This window comes from Oryza sativa, chromosome 3 (genome assembly GCF_034140825.1).
Source record: "Oryza sativa Japonica Group chromosome 3, ASM3414082v1".
Lineage (NCBI taxonomy): Eukaryota > Viridiplantae > Streptophyta > Magnoliopsida > Poales > Poaceae > Oryza > Oryza sativa.
Genome location: NC_089037.1, coordinates 34,750,012 through 34,769,180, shown reverse-complemented (window position 1 = coordinate 34,769,180; position 19,169 = coordinate 34,750,012). Strand labels below are relative to the sequence as shown.

At 46.3% G+C, this 19,169-nt stretch overlaps 4 protein-coding genes across 4 annotated transcripts; 2 read left to right on the top strand and 2 right to left on the bottom strand.

Moving 5' to 3' along the window:
• The first annotated feature begins 3,644 nt into the window (after positions 1-3,644).
• Positions 3,645-5,402, top strand: LOC4334517 (remorin 4.1-like). The gene is made up of 2 exons (XM_015776778.2): positions 3,645-4,411; positions 4,904-5,402. Exons 1-2 carry the CDS (start codon positions 3,749-3,751, stop codon positions 5,093-5,095), a joined length of 855 nt encoding a protein of 284 aa, XP_015632264.1. The 5' UTR covers positions 3,645-3,748; the 3' UTR covers positions 5,096-5,402.
• Positions 5,403-6,816: 1,414 nt separating this feature from the next.
• Positions 6,817-8,898, bottom strand: LOC4334516 (probable UDP-glucosyl transferase 73B6). Its single transcript, XM_015775061.3, has one exon. The coding sequence runs from the start codon at positions 8,470-8,472 to the stop codon at positions 6,991-6,993; it is 1,482 nt and encodes a 493-aa protein (XP_015630547.1). The 5' UTR covers positions 8,473-8,898; the 3' UTR covers positions 6,817-6,990.
• A 1,015-nt stretch (positions 8,899-9,913) lies between these two features.
• On the top strand, positions 9,914-16,366 carry LOC4334515 (probable cellulose synthase A catalytic subunit 2 [UDP-forming]). Its single transcript, NM_001418850.1, is given in 14 exon segments — positions 9,914-10,405; positions 10,539-10,725; positions 11,058-11,308; positions 11,411-11,510; positions 11,589-11,775; positions 12,071-12,337; positions 12,431-12,776; positions 12,865-13,002; positions 13,085-13,210; positions 13,296-13,508; positions 13,668-13,923; positions 14,119-14,321; positions 14,565-14,915; positions 14,998-16,366. Coding segments are annotated over 14 exon segments (3,222 nt in total). The 5' UTR covers positions 9,914-10,393; the 3' UTR covers positions 15,583-16,366.
• On the bottom strand, positions 15,834-19,078 carry LOC4334514 (polygalacturonase ADPG2). Its single transcript, XM_015775062.3, has 7 exons — positions 18,482-19,078; positions 18,155-18,325; positions 17,822-17,842; positions 17,500-17,707; positions 16,621-16,811; positions 16,383-16,502; positions 15,834-16,264 (listed from the first exon to the last, which is right to left on the bottom strand). Exons 1-7 carry the CDS (start codon positions 18,908-18,910, stop codon positions 16,031-16,033), a joined length of 1,374 nt encoding a protein of 457 aa, XP_015630548.1. The 5' UTR covers positions 18,911-19,078; the 3' UTR covers positions 15,834-16,030.
• Between the last annotated feature and the right edge of the window lie 91 nt (positions 19,079-19,169).

The window sequence follows — 19,169 nt, the reverse complement described above, 5'->3', positions numbered from 1 at the left end:
AACTTTACAAGTTTGTGGAATGATTTAATTTATCACATAGGAGTATTAATCTATCTTGTTAAAAAAAATTACTACCTCCGTTTTTTAATAGATGACGCCGTTGATTTTTTCTCACATGTTTGACCATTCGTCTTATTAAAAAATTTTATGTAAATGTATAAGATATAAATCACACTTAAAGTAATATGAGTGATAAAACAACTCATAACAAAATAAATTATAATTACGTAAATTTTTTGAATAAGACGAATGGTCAAACATGTGAGAAAAAGTCAATAGCGTTATCTATTAAAAAAGGAGGTAGTATAAATCATTTAGTTGATATGTAAATAACTAGTGAATGTTCATGAAAGTTAGAATAGTTTCCCTGAATATCGAAGCAAAACAATCAAACTAATAAGCCTAATGCTGAGCTGCCTCCGATCTCAGATAACCTACACTGAATTATTTGAGAACGGAGGAATTAACAGAGGAATTTTGCCTATAAAGGGGCTCACCGGTTGGCTCGTTTGCTTCAACGTACGGCGATTTGTCCGACCGACGGAGGCAGCGATCCGCAATCGGAGGGGACACGGACACCTCATGTATATGGTTAAAACTGGTACTATATCATCTTGGGAGAAATGGAAAAGATAACACTACTGTACACATGAGAGTTCTGGTGCTAGTTAATTAATTATATTAGCTCCAGTTGTTCCAATCACGCGTGTCTCTGTAGGACCAAATTAACAAAACAATTTTGTCAAGTTCGGTATGACATGGACGAAAATGAGTAAAATAACAATACTTGGTCCAGCCAGAGAGATGGAGACATAAAGCTAAAGAAAGTGTATTATGACAAAGAAGAAAAGAAAAAAAAGAAAAGAGAAAGCGAAGCACATCGTGATAGCGAGGATTCTGCAAATCCACTCATACCATCCCAGCGATTAATTGAGTTGAGCAAGCACACACACAGTGCTTAACTAACCTTCTTTATTTTTCTAGTAGGTGGCCAGAGTTGATTATCTTGCTAAAATCCGGGAAAGCTACAAAGTGAAGTGATATAGTAGCTGCCTAGCACTAACCGGCTGTCTGATTTGCCATGCATGGTTGCACTTCCAATGGCCATGCATCTTCATCCCCATCAATCTTGTTTATTTTTTAATTTAGTTTTCTTTCTCCTAATTAGTGGCGCTCCCTAGTCAGCCACTATATATATAGATCACAAACCACACACAAAAAAAAGAGTATTGATAAAGTTAATTGATGGGTACTAGTACTAATGACCCCAAGTTTCTAGAATGAATTAATTAGCTAATTGAGTAGTACAATAGTTGGGAGTCGGGTTAGTTGTAAACATGCTACCTCATCAGTAGCTCCAAGACGACGTGCATGATTAGGACCTACAAGTGAGCTGGTATGACTTGCTAGAGAGGAAAATGAAGGTGGCTGTGTATGTAACATCGGTTTCTCAGACCCATGCTGGTTAGCTGACTGTGAGGTATAAACTTATATAACGTGGACTCTGATCCTCTGCACTAGCCACTCATACATATTACTAACATGCATGTACGAGAAGGGATAAGATTTTATTTCCTCCACACAACATAAATAGGATTTGAGTTTGATTTTGACAAACCCATCAAGCGTGATTACAAAGCCTACCAAAAGATATACTACTATATAATCTCTTGCTTCCAAGTTACAAGGAGTAGTAAATTTCTTTGGAACAGGCTGGTTGAAACCAACCTTTAACGTAAACAATTCTATCGATCGATCGATGGCGAAAGGAGGGGTCACTTTCTTGGAGCGCAACACATCGGACGGACGGAGAGCGTATACGTACGAGGGTGGTGTCTAGGAACCGGTAAAAATAAAACTTTAGCTATAGCCTTTTATTTTCACTACGTGTGTTAGTGTGTATCTCTCCGTATAAATTTAAACACTTACATAAAATTTAAACTCGATCCAAAATATAATAAATTAAGTAAATAGAACCCTTCTATTTCATTCTAAAGTAGCTAATTCTTCTGTTTCATATTGTAAGACTTATCTAGATTTGGAAGTTGTATTGTAATAACATAGATTGAATCACGTTCCGCTGGCGATACTCTTCACCTCAACGCGCTACGCATAACGCATTCCACGGCCCATCTCCTCGCGTGCCTTTTAGTATTCTTGTTCACCATCCAGTCATCCACCCGTGCCGCAAATTTGCCCCGCTGCGCCCCCGTCGCCGCCTGCGCCTGCGGGTAGGAAAAAGAAAAAAGATCGTACTCCAGAAGCCGTGAATCCGACGCCGCGCACACGTGCCGCGCAGATAACGGTGCGCAAAGCCACGCAACGAAAGGCACGTCACGTCGCCGCGCGACTCGGCCTCGCGCCCTGTATTGTGTCTGTGTATGCGCCGCGCTGCCCGTCCGCGCGCGCGAGGGGAATGAGACGATATGAAATATGGAGGGGGGGAAGAGAAGACGTGGGCGAAAGCGGCAGGCGGGGACAGGTGCGCGGCGCGGGTTGGGTTTGGGCGCGGATTGCATGTACTCCTCTTTTCTTTTGCTGATGTGTGCTAGCTTGATCAGCTTGAGGCGGAGGAAGCGGACAGGCTCTTATCCGGGTGAAAGCGACGCGTCGCCACCACCACCCACTCTTAGCTGTCCATCCCCAACCCGGGACTTCCACGTCCTGCACGATGAACACGTCGACGATGAGCAGAGCATACTTGCTCGCGAATTAAACCGATGACCAGCCAATAGTAACATCGCCAGTTCAGATGACGAACTACTGTACAGGTAGTAATTCGTCGTGTCGACTTCTGGCAATTGTCCTGTACTGCACTGGATGACCCGTTCGACCGTAAAGAGACCGGTAGAGGTTAAGACGTGAGGATATTGGATTTGAGATTATTGAGGGCGCAATCGATCGCAACCTGTGGTCATTGGTAGTTTGGTTCACAAACCCTTGCCTTCGTACGTGTTTGGAGTCTTCGGATTGGACGTATACTGGGATTTTGTGTTGTCCAGTAGTAGTAGTATCTTTTGCGTATGGAAGCACTCATCTGAACATGTACTAAACTGCCTTTGCAAAGCTTGCTAGCTCTCCGCGTAACGTGATAAGATGATTTGCACTGGCGTAATGCATGTGAAATGCTACGAAAAAACTTTTTATAAGGGATAACAACTAGACCTTCAGGCTCGAGCTGATCAAGCACAGATCAAAACCATCTTTTTGCTGAGCTACACGAGTAGTACTACATAAGTTACTAACTGCTGCTTTTTTTTCTGAAGACTACACACACTAATAAAACACTAATACAACGTACTCCATTTACGAGGCCACGCTGTGCCATTTGCCAATCAATTAATCAACCAAAAGAAACATTCCCCAACCCATCCTGTTGGATTAAACAAGCGCCCCAACTTGCAAATTCGCCGATCTCCAGGTGCACCAAAACACTCGCTCTCGCCTTGACCAAAGCCCACATCGCGCAGGCGCAGTGCATGCACCAGCTTTAACCTGGCGCCAATGGCGAACGCACCGCACCGCGAGACAAGTACGTGTCACCCCCTTGGCGCCAATGGACAAAACCACACCCGGCCCCATCGCTTCCCCCCCTCCATGCCCATCTCCCGCCATATAATACGCGCGCACATACTCCATGACACGACGCACCACCTCAGCTCGCCAGCAGCAACCACGGCGGCGCTTCGGATGCACGGCGGCGGAGCCTCCACGACGACCACCGCCATCGCCGCCGCGCGGGTAGCACATGTTGCATGAGCAGCACGCGCCGCCGCCGCAGCCGGAGCCGGAGGTTTCGCTACAGCTGTCGGCGCCCGCCACCGCCGCCGACGATGTCGCTGCAGGCGACGACGAGGAGGTCACCGTCGTCACCACGTACCGCGACATCCACCCTCTGACGCCGCCGTCGCCGACGACGACGACGACGCCACCCACGCGGCTCGGGTCCGCCGCGTACTCGTGGGACACGGCCAGCAGCCACCGGTCCGTGTCGTCCGAGGAGCAGTTCATGACGATGAGCCGGGAGTTCACGGCCATGGTCGCCGCCGGGACGACCATGCAGACTGGCCCCAACGACGGCAACAACGGCGGTGACCAGCTCACCAGCATCGGCGAGGACGAGCTGGAGGAGACCAACCCGCTGGCAATTGTGCCGGACAGCCACCCGATCGCCACGCCGGCCAGGAGCAGGGCGTCCCAGCTGGAGGTTGTCCCCGCGGCAGGGCCATCGCCGGCGCCGCCGGTGGAGGCGAGGCAGGTGAAGAAGGAGGAGGTGGAGACGAAGGTGTCGGCGTGGCAGACGGCGGAGGTGGCCAAGATCAACAACCGGTTCAAGAGGGAGGAGGTTGTCATCAACGGGTGGGAGACCGAGCAGGTCGAGAAAGCATCCGCATGGCTCAAGAAGATCGAGGTAACTCAATAACTGATTATGAATTTATTTATGACTCTCAAGTTTGCAGATTTTTCATCTAATTCTTGTTGTCCGTTTAGGCTTTGCAAAAATCTGAAATTATAGCTGATAGATTTTGATTCCGAGCAAAGGGAATCCAACTTTGTTCTTGGTGATTAACTCAAAGCAGAGTAGCAGGGTATCTGTTCTTGCAAGAAAATGTTCAGAGTAGCACTAGTACTATCTATCCTTTTTGGATGTAGGCATGCGACATCAGATGAGTTAACCACTACTCAATCATGCAACGTTAGGAGAGCGGTCTTTGTCAGAATCCAGCTTTTAAAAGCCTTTTTTTCTCTCTCCATTACATGCTCTGCAAATCATGCTTTTGCATAGTGCAGTTTTATCTTTTAGAAAGCATATCTGATTACTGAATAGTGCTTAGCAGCAACTGCTATGTACTCCAAAATGTTACTCACGTAGGTGTTCTTGATGACTGAACAACTAACGCAGAGAAAGCTGGACGAGCAGCGCGCCAAGGCGCTGGAGAGGACGCAGAACGACATCGCGAAGGCGCGGCGCAAGGCGGAGGAGAAGAGGGCGTCGGCGGAGGCGAAGAGAGGCCTCAAGCTCGCCAAGGTGCTCGAGCTCGCCAACTTCATGAAGGCTGTTGGGAGGGTGCCTACCAAGCGATCCTTCTTCTAGCTTCCTGCAGCCAGCCTCTGCAAACCTTCGATCTTGATCGATCTGCTGCTGCTCTGTTTCTTTCAGTGCCTTTTGTGTGCTGGATTAATCTAGCTGCCGTTCTTCGTGTGATGTTTGCTTAGCTGTGCGCATCCGAGAACCTAATTGTAAAAAAGATTTTAAAACAAGTTGTATATTTGCTGTTGCTGCTGTTGCCCTCTGCTGCTTGTGATCACAGAGTGGCCCTTGTTTTTCCCCTGGCTTGTATTATCCATACGGCATAAATGGTTTGTTTGCTCAAATCTTGCAAACATTCAGTTCGACACTAGTACTAGCACTTCATTTTTCTTCAGCTCTCCATGGATCAATCTAGCTCAATTTCTCAAAGCAATGGTACCAAATCAATTCGATTACTGTGAGTACTACGTGTGGACATTGGATGTCAATCTCAATCATCACGATGACTGATGGACGTTGGACGGCAACCTCGAGAGAGAGACGGAGAAAGGGAGCACTCGCCCTGAGCTACACGTCAGTAGGTTTCGCCCTTTTCCTCATGATAACGCCATTGAATTTTTTTTAAAGATGAATTCGATACAGGGAATGAGGAGGAGGCATGAAAGAGATTGGTGGGATTTGACCGGGGATAATTAACGGAACCGGGGGAGATTAGCGTCGGCAAGAGTAGACGAGGGAATATGGCATCTTCTTCTTCTTCCTCGCGAGCCGCGGCCGTCAGCATCAACAATGGCGGGGGTGCCACGCGGCGGGGTCGGTCTCGCTGGCATATCCGCCGGAGTCCAGACCGATTTGATGGCGACGGCCACTTTTAGGGGCTAGTTTGACACGGCTTCAGCTTTAGCTCCATTTATTTTGATTTCTGAAGCTACTAATCAAACAGTTTTAGCTTCACTTAAAATAGAACGGAAACTGGCTGAAGCGCTCTCACAAAATTAAATAGAGAAGTTGAGTTGAGTTTAGACTGTTTTATAATTTACTTCATATCCAACTCCTATAGTTAAATTTAGGGTCTGTTTATATTACTACCAAAATCAGATTTTTAGGGTCTGTTTATATTACTACCAAAATCAGATTTTCTAAAATTTGGCATTGCCAAATTTTTGGTAAGTTGGCAGTATCGCCAAAATTTTGGTAGAACGGAATAAATATGTTGTGCCAAAATTTTCTATGTATTACCAATATTTGATAACAAACTAAATACAGTGATAAATTTATCAATTTTAACAAGCAATTGTATAGTTTAAAATGACACCAATCTAAACTGACCATTCGAAGTTGAAATTTTACCAAACGGGCCATTTCTTGATGTCCTTATCCAGATTCTTGAGGAACGGGCCGTGGGCTAGGCCTCGTTGTCCGACAGAGAATTTCTTGGCCCGATAAAAATGAGAATATTTTCATGGGCCGGTGAGGTGGCCCAAAATAGATTAGCCAACCGGACCCGGCAAAAGTTGTCACACTTGTGTTACTTGGTTTGAAATGTCTAATCTCGAATGTCCCCGATATGTATTTCTAATCTCGCATTTAGATGACCACACTTGTTCACATTTCTTCACATTCATTTTATCGTGTTATTTTTTAATAATCATGACGTGTAAGAAATAAGGGAATATCTTTTGAGGAATTAAAAGAGTTTCTTATATATACACACACTAATCCTTTGTTCTAAAATAGAAATTTTCTAGGTAATTTAGCATATATTAGAACTAAATGAGAAAATATTTTGATGTAACGATAAGTTTAAGATAGTTGAGTGATGGGACAAACAAATGTTGATGATACAGAACGGAAGAAGCATACAAAGGTCATCATAGCTTTTCACTCGATTTTTTTCTACAAAATTTTTCAAAAAGTGATTGCGACGATAATGAAATGAGCCGGAATGGAAGTCATGGTCAAGGCTGAGATGCAGTCGCGTCCGTCAGATCCTGGATCAGGCGGCGGATATCTCTCCACGACGACCCGTTCTCGCCGACCGCCACGCGCGCGCTCTCCGCCAGCGCCGTCGCCATGGCCGCCGCCCTCTCCCTCCGCCCGCCGCCGCCCGCCATGAATCCGGCCACCGCCCGCGCGATCACGCCGGCGGGCACGGTCTCCGCCTCGCGCGCCCTCACGCCGCGCTTCCCGCCGCCGTCCTCCCAGACGCGCGCGCCGAACGCGGCCACCTCGGTGACCAGCCGCTCGTTGATGAATTGCTCGAACACCAGCGGCCATGTCAGCGCCGGCACGCCGGCCGCCGCCGCCTCCAGCACCGAGTTCCACCCGCAGTGGGTCACGAACGCGCCCACCGACGGGTGGGCCAGCACCGCCAGCTGCGGGGCCCACCCGCGGACCACCATGCCGCGCCCCTCCATGCGCCGCTCCCATCCCTCCGGCTCCCACCGCTCGCCGCCGCCGTCGCCGGAGTCGGAGCGGATCACCCACAGGAATGGCTGGTTCGAGGCCTCGAGCCCCAGCGCGAGTTCGCGAGTTTGTGTCACTGAGAAATGGGCCCAGCTCCCGAAGCAGACGTACACCACGGACTGGCTCGGCTTGGTGGACAGCCACCTAAGGCAGTCCACGTCGCCGTCGCCGCCGCGGCGCACGGCGGCGGCGGCGGCGCGCGATGGCTGGCTGACGGGGCCGACGAAGTAGGCGCGGCGCGCGTCGACGCGGCTGAACTCGTCGCAGTAGGGCGCCTCGAGCGCGGCGAAGGTGTTGACCACGACGCCGAAGCCGGCGAGCTGGGACGCCTTGATGCGGTCCCACGACATGGAGAGGTGGTCGTCCTGGACCAGGAAGTCCGGGAGCTCGGACACCGGGATGGTGATCTCCCTGCCACCGGGCATCCCCGGCACGGTCACCGGCGGGCCGTCGGCGCCTCCCCGGACGATGTCGGGGCGGACGGCGACGAGGTTGTTCATGGCGAGCTGCGGGAACACGCCGACGGGGTTGAACGTGAGGCGCGGGACGCCGAGCTCGGCGGCGACGCCGGTGGCCCACCAGAACGGCACGTCGGCGACGATGGCGTCGGGGCGGTGGTGCCGGAGCAGCGACTCATGGGCGGGCCGCGACAGGTCGACGGCGCGGTACACCCTCCAGGTGTCGTGCGCGGCGGCGGCGCCGAGGCACTCGACCCCGCGGGCCAGGCCGACGTCGGGGAACGGGTAGCAGACGACGCGCACGGCGGCGTTCCCGGCGACCGTGGCGGCGATGGCGGCGGCGTTGGCCGGCGTCACCGCCATCGTCGCCTCCACCTCCACGGCATCAGTGCTCGCCGCCGCCATGAGGCACGCGAGGTCGGTCATGGGGATGAGGTGGCCACGCGCGAAGAATGGGAGGAAGAACACCCTCAGCCGCCGCCTCCCGCCATGTCCGTCCGCCGTGGCGGCGGCCATGGATACAATTGGCAAGAGCTAGTGAATCCTCGGGGGCTCAGGACACCAGATCGATCAGGGCGTTTTTCCGCTCGACGTCCAGTGCATCAACCGCGCGCGCCCCCCGTGCATGCGTGGTCGCGTGGATGGCGGGAACGTTGCGTCGAGGACTCGTGGACGCATGCGTGGGACACTATCCTAAACTGTCGAGGAGACAACTATCGTTGTTTGCGTACCATATGTATGTGGTGTATGATCATGAGATTGTCATTTCAGCACTACTTTGTTGATGCTCCTGTTACAGATTTGCAGTCTATCGCTGAGTGTAAACTGATTAGGATTACCGTGGTGGAATCAGTTTATCTGATTTAAACTTATAGATTTGACACATGCATTTACATTTATGGCTAATTATTCTTTAAGAGGTAGATAATATATTTATCGATTTTAAAATATGCGGGGCCCCATCTTTTAAATGTGTTCATATGGATAGGGTGTGCGCGGATCCGTTTATAAGTACGAGTGTTTATATGTGTTCATATGGATGTGATTACGAGATACTTTCTTGGTTGAGTTCATATCACTAGCGTAACGATTGCTCGCACCTAGGCTTCTCAGATTGCCACAGTATTTTTTTCCTTCCATCATAAATATCTTATGTTTTGGATAAAATTAGTCAAGCTTTTGATATTTTGATCACAAATACTCCATCCGTTTCAGGTTACAAGACGTTTTGACTTTGATCAAAGTCAAACTGTTTTAAGTTTGACCAAGTTTGTAGAAAAAAATAGTAACATTTTCAACCCAAAACAAATTTATTATGATAATATATTCAATTATTGATTTGATAGAACTAATTTAGTATTATAAATATTACTATATTTGTCATGAACTTAGTCAAACTTAAAACAGTTTGACTTTGACCAAAGTCAAAAATATCTTATAACCTAAAACGGAGGGAGTAGTTTCATATAAAATACTTATAGTTTAAAGGAAAGAAAAATGGTGTGCCGTAAATTTTATTTCAAAAATACGATCATAGCATTATAAACTCCTTATATTTTACAAACCATTTGTTTTAATGCAAAACTAACGGTCAAAGTTTTAAACATTTAACACAATTTTGCTTTTAAAACACAAATACATATACTTCACCCGTCAAAAAACCCAATTCTATATTGTATTCAGGTTCAAACGTTTTTTTAGAAGGGATTACTATGCGCGAGGAGTGCTCTGTTTTTTCCTTTTTAAGAACAGAGTACTGCGATACAGGCTGCGTGCAGTTGGCATTTGTGTCTATCACAACCTCACAAGCTGTCCACCCTTTCTCACTGACAGTAGGCCCCACGGTCCCCACACGCCCATCCCGGTCACACTTTCTGTCTGCATGCGACCACGGTCCAGCCGACGCGCACTCCGCCCGTCACTGCCAGGTGGGCCCCACCCCCAGCTCACCTCATCCGTCACTTCACTTCACTCCTCTCCCCGAACCCCGTGGAGTAATCAAAACCCCAGCAACAACCCAACCATCTCATCTCAAATGCACGCCAAAAATCTCGAAATTTTACGGGGGTTTTAATTACCAATCAACCGCTAAACCCCGGAGTAGAGTAGAGTGATACGCGAGCGGATTCGATTCACTTCACGCTCACGCTTGCGGTTTCCTCATCCTCGCTGGTGCCACGTCCTTTTCTTGTCCCGTTTGATTCTTGCAAGCCTCCTCATCCAGCTTGTGCTGCTAGCTACGAGGTCGGCTTTGGCGGTGGCGGGGGGCGCCTTGAATCCGAGGCGATTTGGTGTCTGACTGATTGATTTGCCTCACTTGGGGTGGGGGGGAGTTGGGGTTTCTTGGTTTCATCGGGGCGGCCGCGGAATGCGGTGAATTGGCGGGAGTCCGTTCGTGGAGACACTTTCTTGGCCGTGAGTTCTTGGTTCGTGCGCCATGGACGGTGCGGTGAGTCGCATTTTCGGGGGGAAAGATTCAAAGATTGGTTAATTTGTTGCGTGGATGTTTGGGTTGGTCTGAGCTCTGAAGCTTTTGCCTTTGTTTGTTTGTTTCGTTTGGTGTTGTTGTATGCGCGGCGAAGAAATCGGGGAAGCAATGCCATGTCTGCCAGATCTGCGGCGACGGCGTGGGCACGGCGGCGGACGGCGAGCTCTTCACCGCCTGCGACGTCTGCGGGTTCCCGGTGTGCCGGCCATGCTACGAGTACGAGCGCAAGGACGGCAGCCAGGCGTGCCCGCAGTGCAAGACCAAGTACAAGCGCCACAAGGGTATAAGTTGCACATTATCCATTCATCCTTCTCTTGGATTTCACCTAAATACTTCATCTTTGGTTAAGAACAGCTACATTGGACTGAACATCTCGTGAACCCAATCAGGTTGTTGCATATTGCATTTAGACAATAATAGTAGAGAAGATATATATATGCTTAGTGAATATGCTGAGTTAATAGCACAGAGTCCTGTTCTTTAGTGAGCTGTATTCGAAGTTGGTAGTGACCAGTGACAACATAATTTCTTTCCTGTATGGGTTATTTCCATTGAGAGAAGCAAATGTGAGTGAATTTGTTGAGCTTAACAAGATATTTAATCTTTGCTTCAGGGAGCCCGCCGATACTTGGGGATGAAAGCGATGATGTTGATGCGGATGATGCTAGTGATGTGAACTATCCAACATCCGGCAACCAGGACCATAAGCACAAGATTGCCGAGAGGATGCTCACCTGGCGCATGAACTCTGGGAGGAATGATGATATTGTCCATTCTAAGTATGATAGTGGTGAGATTGGTCATCCCAAGTATGACAGTGGTGAAATCCCTCGCATATATATCCCATCGCTCACTCACAGCCAGGTTTGTTAGAATTTTTGTTGATAGCGTGAAGTCGTTAACCCTTCAGGGTATGTGCAAAGATTGAACTAATATTTAGTTTCTTCCTCTCGATTAATTCTATAGATCTCAGGTGAAATTCCTGGAGCGTCCCCTGATCATATGATGTCTCCCGTTGGGAACATTGGCAGACGTGGGCATCCATTTCCCTATGTGAACCATTCACGTAAGTTTATCTATCATCAAGATCTCATGTTTCGTTGCATCGACTGGGAAAATTTAATTATTCTTTGTTGCTCAACAGCAAACCCATCAAGGGAGTTTTCTGGTAGCCTTGGCAATGTTGCATGGAAAGAGAGAGTAGATGGCTGGAAAATGAAGGATAAAGGTGCAATTCCCATGGCTAATGGTACTAGCATTGCTCCTTCAGAAGGTCGTGGGGTTGGTGACATTGATGCATCTACTGACTATAACATGGAGGACGCCTTACTGTGAGTTCTGATATGCTTTTGTCCACCGTTAGTCATCTATGAATTCTACCAGTAATTAATATTCCTTGTATCTGGTGTACTAACTTGCACTAGTTTGTACTTGGAAGAACATAGGAAAAATTCTTGCATAATTCGAAATATAATTATTTTGTGTTTACAAGTATACCTTGCTATTAAGCAAGGCAATATGCACATTTAATGGATCAGATTCTAAATGGTTGTACATCTCTGAACCTTATAATGCGGACTTATCATATAGCTTGCCACTATAAATGTTGTGCTATCTGTATTACAGGAATGATGAAACACGCCAACCTCTATCGAGAAAAGTGCCAATTTCGTCATCCAGAATAAATCCGTACAGGATGGTTATTGTGCTCCGATTGATTGTCCTATGTATATTCTTGCACTACCGTATCACAAATCCTGTGCGTAATGCATACCCGCTATGGTTGCTCTCTGTCATATGTGAGATTTGGTTTGCTCTATCCTGGATTCTGGATCAGTTCCCCAAGTGGTCCCCAATCAACCGTGAAACTTACCTGGATAGGCTGGCTTTAAGGTGATGTACAATATTTACCTCTGATACACCATTCCTGCGTTAGCACTGTAGTACTGATTACTGACAATAACAAAATATCACTTGCACTCTCAGGTATGACCGGGAAGGTGAACCATCTCAATTGGCTCCTGTTGACATTTTTGTCAGTACTGTGGATCCTATGAAAGAACCTCCTCTTGTCACTGCCAATACTGTGCTCTCCATCCTTGCTGTGGATTACCCTGTTGATAAGGTATCTTGCTATGTGTCTGATGATGGAGCTGCAATGTTAACATTTGATGCGCTTGCTGAGACTTCAGAATTTGCTAGAAAATGGGTACCGTTCTGTAAAAAGTACAGCATAGAACCCAGAGCTCCAGAGTGGTACTTTGCACAGAAAATTGATTACTTGAAAGACAAAGTTCAGGCTTCTTTTGTTAAAGATCGTCGTGCCATGAAGGTAAATTTGGTTTATATGTGTGTACTTTTTTGTTGTTTTTTTTTTGGTGTAATCTCGCATTAATGTCTGTTGCAAAACCAAAATCCAGAGGGAATATGAAGAATTTAAAGTTCGTGTTAATGCTCTCGTCGCCAAGGCACAGAAAGTTCCTGAGGAAGGATGGATTATGCAAGATGGCACACCTTGGCCTGGTAACAATACCAGAGACCATCCTGGAATGATTCAGGTAAATATCACTTAGATATTGCCATTGTGGTGTGGTTATTGATCCAGCAATTTTCTTACTCTTGACGTCTGGTCATGCTCAGGTTTTCCTTGGTCATAGTGGAGGCCTTGATACCGAAGGCAATGAGCTTCCTCGTTTAGTCTATGTGTCTCGTGAGAAACGTCCTGGATTCCAACACCATAAAAAGGCTGGTGCTATGAATGCACTTGTGAGTAGCAGCTAGAGTGGTGTTGCTTAAGTGAGAAGTATCTTGTTTAATTCATTTACTTGATATGTGGAATTTGAAACTGCAGGTTCGTGTATCAGCTGTCCTTACTAATGGACAATACTTGTTGAATCTTGACTGTGATCACTACATCAACAATAGCAAAGCTCTCCGAGAGGCTATGTGCTTCCTTATGGATCCAAACCTAGGAAGGCGTGTCTGTTATGTCCAATTCCCTCAGAGGTTTGACGGTATCGATAGAAATGATCGATATGCAAACAGGAACACCGTGTTTTTCGATGTAAGCTTGGTTCCCTTTAAGATTCTTGGATGCTTCACTTCACGCTTTAGCAAACATCAATAACTGTTGATGGATCAGCAATATTTATGTTTCTATGTGATGGATTTGAACATTTCTGGAGTTTGTCAAGTAACTTATCTGCATTTCTGCTTGCTGCAGATTAATTTGAGAGGTCTCGATGGTCTCCAAGGACCAGTTTATGTGGGAACCGGTTGTGTGTTCAACAGAACAGCTCTTTATGGTTATGAACCCCCCATTAAGCAGAAGAGGCCAGGTTACTTCTCTTCGCTTTGTGGGGGACGAAAGAAGACAAAAAAGTCGAAGGAGAAGAGCACGGAAAAGAAAAAGTCACACAAACATGTGCACAGTTCTGTGCCAGTTTTTAATCTTGAAGATATAGAGGAAGGGATTGAAGGTACCATCGAGTCTGGTTTTTGTTCAATTACATGTTTTTGCTCTTAGATTTTTAGTGATATTTGGCCACCACCATTGCATTGCACCCCACAACTTTTTTCGCAGTATTTCTGTATATGCTTAGGAAGGGAGGGACACTAGGCTTAACTTTTCTCTTACACTATATATTTGACCTGGCACATCATTTTTGTGGCAGGTTCTGGATTTGATGATGAGAAATCACTACTGATGTCTCAAATGAGCTTAGAGAAAAGATTTGGTCAATCTAGTGTTTTTGTAGCCTCCACTCTGATGGAATATGGTGGTGTTCCTCAATCCGCAACTCCAGAATCTCTTCTGAAAGAGGCCATACATGTTATCAGCTGTGGCTATGAAGACAAAAGTGACTGGGGAACTGAGGTAATAAAGCTATGGCATTCATGCTCTGCATTACATGCTACTAGCCTACCAGTACAAATTATACAATGTAACAGAAAATGTCGAGATATCAAGTGGTCTTTCTTGTACAAAATTAAGGACGCAATTTGATTTCTGTTCTGATTCGCACAAGTACTTCTGAGTTCATGCGAAGAAACTTGACTAAATTGGCATCTCCTCTCAGTTGCCATTATAACTTTGTTTATGATGCTATGTGACTTGCAGATTGGATGGATCTATGGTTCTGTTACAGAAGATATTCTCACTGGATTCAAGATGCATGCACGTGGCTGGCGGTCAATCTACTGCATGCCTAAGCGACCAGCATTCAAGGGGTCTGCCCCAATTAATCTTTCGGATCGTCTGAACCAGGTGCTTCGGTGGGCTCTTGGTTCTGTGGAAATTCTTTTTAGCAGGCATTGTCCCATATGGTATGGGTACGGAGGACGGCTTAAGTTCCTGGAGAGATTTGCTTACATCAACACCACTATTTATCCACTCACATCGATTCCACTCCTCTTGTACTGCATATTGCCAGCTATCTGTCTTCTCACTGGGAAGTTCATCATACCAGAGGTAAATATGTAGAATTGTTTTTCCTCTTCTGCAGACGAAATCGCAGAACAGCATGCGCTGACTGACTTATTTTGGACTGCAGATTAGCAACTTTGCGAGTATTTGGTTTATCTCTCTCTTTCTGTCAATCTTTGCTACTGGTATCCTTGAGATGAGGTGGAGTGGTGTTGGCATCGATGAATGGTGGAGGAATGAGCAGTTTTGGGTTATTGGAGGTATTTCCGCTCATCTATTTGCGGTCTTCCAGGGTCTGCTGAAGGTGCTTGCTGGAATTGATACCAGCTTCACTGTCACCTCAAAGGCCTCTGATGAAGAAGGCGATTTCGCTGAGCTCTACATGTTCAAGTGGACAACCCTTCTGATCCCACCGACCACTATTTTGATCATCAACCTGGTCGGTGTTGTTGCTGGTATCTCCTACGCTATCAACAGTGGCTACCAGTCATGGGGTCCGCTCTTTGGGAAGCTCTTCTTTGCCTTCTGGGTGATTGTCCACCTGTACCCCTTCCTTAAGGGTCTCATGGGTCGGCAGAACCGTACACCGACCATTGTTGTTGTTTGGGCCATCCTCCTTGCATCGATCTTCTCCTTGCTGTGGGTTCGTATCGATCCATTCACCACCCGTGTCACAGGCCCTGATACCCAAAAATGTGGTATCAACTGCTAGGAGTGAGCAAGATAGTAGGCAAAGAATCGCCAGTTTGCTATCCATTCTGTTGTGTAAGTTATTAGTGGATGACTCTATATAGTCTACTGTAAGATCTTAGCTGCCGGAATGCTTGTTATGTATTAAGGAGTAGTAAGTGGTACCTTGCTGTTCATCTGTTGATAATTAAGTTAGTAGAACTACTTTGCTGAAAAATGCCTGACAACATTCTGCTGCACTTAATGGGAATATGAAATCAATGTTGCTCTGTATGAAAGAATTTACATGTATATAACTTGAATCAATTTAACAAATACACTCTGTAGCCTTGTAGGCACACTGCATTGCAGGTTCCTGGTAGAAACCCCAATGAGTGTATGCACAATGTATGCATAAATATGACTGATTCCTTCTGAATTTTTTTATACACACTTTATACAGTAATGAACTTTATCAGGCCCAGTTCCTCCTAATTTGTGCTGGTGCATGGTTGTGGAACAACTGTTCCAGATTTCCTCCATTTTGCATTCTGGCAAGTACTTCCTGTGGCACCATTGTCATCCACCATTTCCAGGTTGATGTCCTGTAAGGAAATGTCATAGCATGGGTAGTTCTTGCTGCAGTTCAGAGTGATGGCACTCTTGGAAATTGTTGTCCCTGCGATGTTCTTGAAGACCACATTGCTAATCTCCACTGCTGATCCCTGAGATCCATGTTCATGGCAAATTTGCAATAATTGTGTGATTTGGATGATTTTTGTTGAGCATTACTCACTGGTGTTAAATAAAGGATTGGTTTTTGAGAGTTGATGTTTTTGTTACCTCCTGTGTCTCGCATTTCTTAGCTGAGTCGCAGTAGTTTTGGTCAATGATTATTGGGTTCTTGACACTGTTCATGACCATGTTCTGGAATACGATATCCTTGGCGTATCCACTCCCTCCCTGCATTTGACAAAATCCACATCTATCTCTCTCAGATTCACTTGAAATACAAAAGGTTTGATGAAAATTTCGTAGTAAGTTCACACAAATCTCTGCAGGATGAGAGGAGGATATTTACCTGCCATGTCTTGATCCGAGCTCCATTGGTGGTGCCATAGAGGTGCACGGTGTCGATGAAGATGTCAGACACCTCAGCTCTGGAGTTGTCATCTCCTAAGCTCCCAATGCTAATCCCATGCCCGGGCCCACACACCAGTCTCGTGACGTGTAAACCGTGGGTCCCATCCTCGATCGACACACAGTCATCCCCTGCAGAGATCAACAACAAAAACCTAATCAGAGTCATATCCTTTTGAAGATTAAAAAAAAACATACCCTTTTGGGCTTATTCAAGCTTATGGGCAGGGAATTATTGGGCCTTCCAAACAAGGCCTGATCATGTTTCTGTGCTTAATTTGGCAATTGATTACTCGCTCAGTTTAATATTATAAATAGTTTTTACTTATTTTTTCTAGTTAATTTTTTTTAAATTTAATCAAATTTATTTTAAAAAATAGTAATATTTTCAACATAAAATAAATACTCCCTCCCTCCATAAAAGTTACACATATTCCACATTTGAGCTTTTCCAAATAAGTTGCACCTATTTGTAATCTTTATGCATTCAAGACTTAAATAAATAAATAAATAAAATGTTTGATTAGAATCCAAGGAGACTTCTAAATACTCATTGGTTGCATGCTTGCATTACTTCTTGATTTTGTAACATCCAAGACAAATTAATTTCTTATTAGTCTTAGTGATAAAAATAATAGGTATAACTTTTGTGGATGGAGGGAGTATATTACAAAATTATGTTAAATGCTATATTTAATGAAACTAATTTTGATGGTTTAGATGCTATATTTGGCAATTGAGTACTAATTTTTTTATAAACTAGTTTGACTAAAAAAATAAAACGATTTATAATATAAAATAGAGGGAGTAGTTGCATTACCTGTCTTAATGGTGCAGTCGCTGACTTGGACGTTCTTGCTGTGGGTGATGTGGATGCCATCTGTGTTGGGGCTCGTGCCGGGCGCAGAGATTGACAGGTGGGCCAGCTCCACCCCGGTGCAATCCTCCACTGACATGTGGATCTGCTGGCTGTTCACCATCTTCAGACCATTCACGCTCAGGTTGTCGCACGTGTGGAAACTCAGCGCCTGTATTAATTACAAACAAAATGAATCAAATTAAAAGGTACTACAAAAATTGAGTAAATGAAATTTGGAAAAAGAAGAGAAAAAAAATATTGCATTTCGCATGCATGCACGTACCGTTGGAGCTCCCTTGCATGGCTGAAAAGTACAGAGGAAAAATGAACTAGGTTAGAGAGATCCGTGGCCATCACAATTGACTAAATTATAAATTGAATTGAATATATATTTGAATACGAAATGCACGAGTAGAAAGTCAAGGACCATGCGACGTGCAAACGAAAATTTGAAGCAGCCGCCATGCATAAGTAAACCATCACATCAAGAAAAACGGCGCCTACTAGAACTAGTTATAATTTATTAATTAACCACCTATCTACGTGCTAGAAAAGCCAATTCATAGCGATTTGAACTTGAATTTAATTTCTTGATCAGTACTGTAAGTACACTTACGAGTGCCCTGTTGATCTTGCAGGAGTTCTCCCACCACCCCTCGCCGTTGCCGTCGATGGTGCCGCCGCCGCCGACGGCGAGCCCGTCGACGCCGCGGACGACGATCCAGTACCTCCTGTTGCTCTCGTTCCAGTTCGACATGTCCGGCGACGCCACCAGCGTCCCCTTCACCTGCATATTATCCAAAAATCACGTCAGAATTACACTAATTTCAGAAAGATTAATATTAATGGCCGTGTTAATCACTTAATCAGCTTCAGTTCCAAGCTGAATTGCAGCTGGATATGGAAGATTAATCAACTAATATTCTGTTTGAATTTTTTTTACCATGAGCTTGATGGTGGATTCGCAGGGGCCGGAGAGGGTGACTTGCCGGAGCAGGTAGCTCCTGCTCTCCGGGACGAGCACGACGGCCGGCGCCGCCGAGGCGCAGGCGGCGCTCCACGCCCTCGCCAGCGCCGCCGTGTCGTCGCGCTCGCCGTCGCCGTGCGCGCCGTAGCTGTCGAGGCTGAAAACCGCGCTCTGCGTCGTCGCCGCCGCCGCCGCCGCCGCCTGCAGCAGCGACCTGCCGCCTCTACCGATCACTGCAGCTCCCTCTCCACCACCACCGCCATAGATGCTCGGCGAGCCGCCATTTCTGACCATGGCGGCCGCCGCCGTGGCTGCGCCGCCGGACAGGAGAAAGGTCAGCGCGAGCAGGGCGCGTACGGACGCCATGAACGACGACCTCACGAGCTTTCTCGCACCGGACGCCATGAATTAATTCCACGCAAAAGCTCGAATTAATCGCTCTCGATCACTTACGCTCTGCTACTGTATATTATCGATCACGAGCTAGCTAGTTAATTAGCCAGAACTTGATCACTACAGATCGAGCTGTATGGTTTTCAGGCTTTGAATTAAGCTATTGGATTATGGTGGATCGATCGATCGATGGAGACGAAGGTGCAGCCATGGCGAGGTATTTATAGATTCGGGGTTTGCATGGGCGATTGGGCGGGAAGGATCGAGTTAG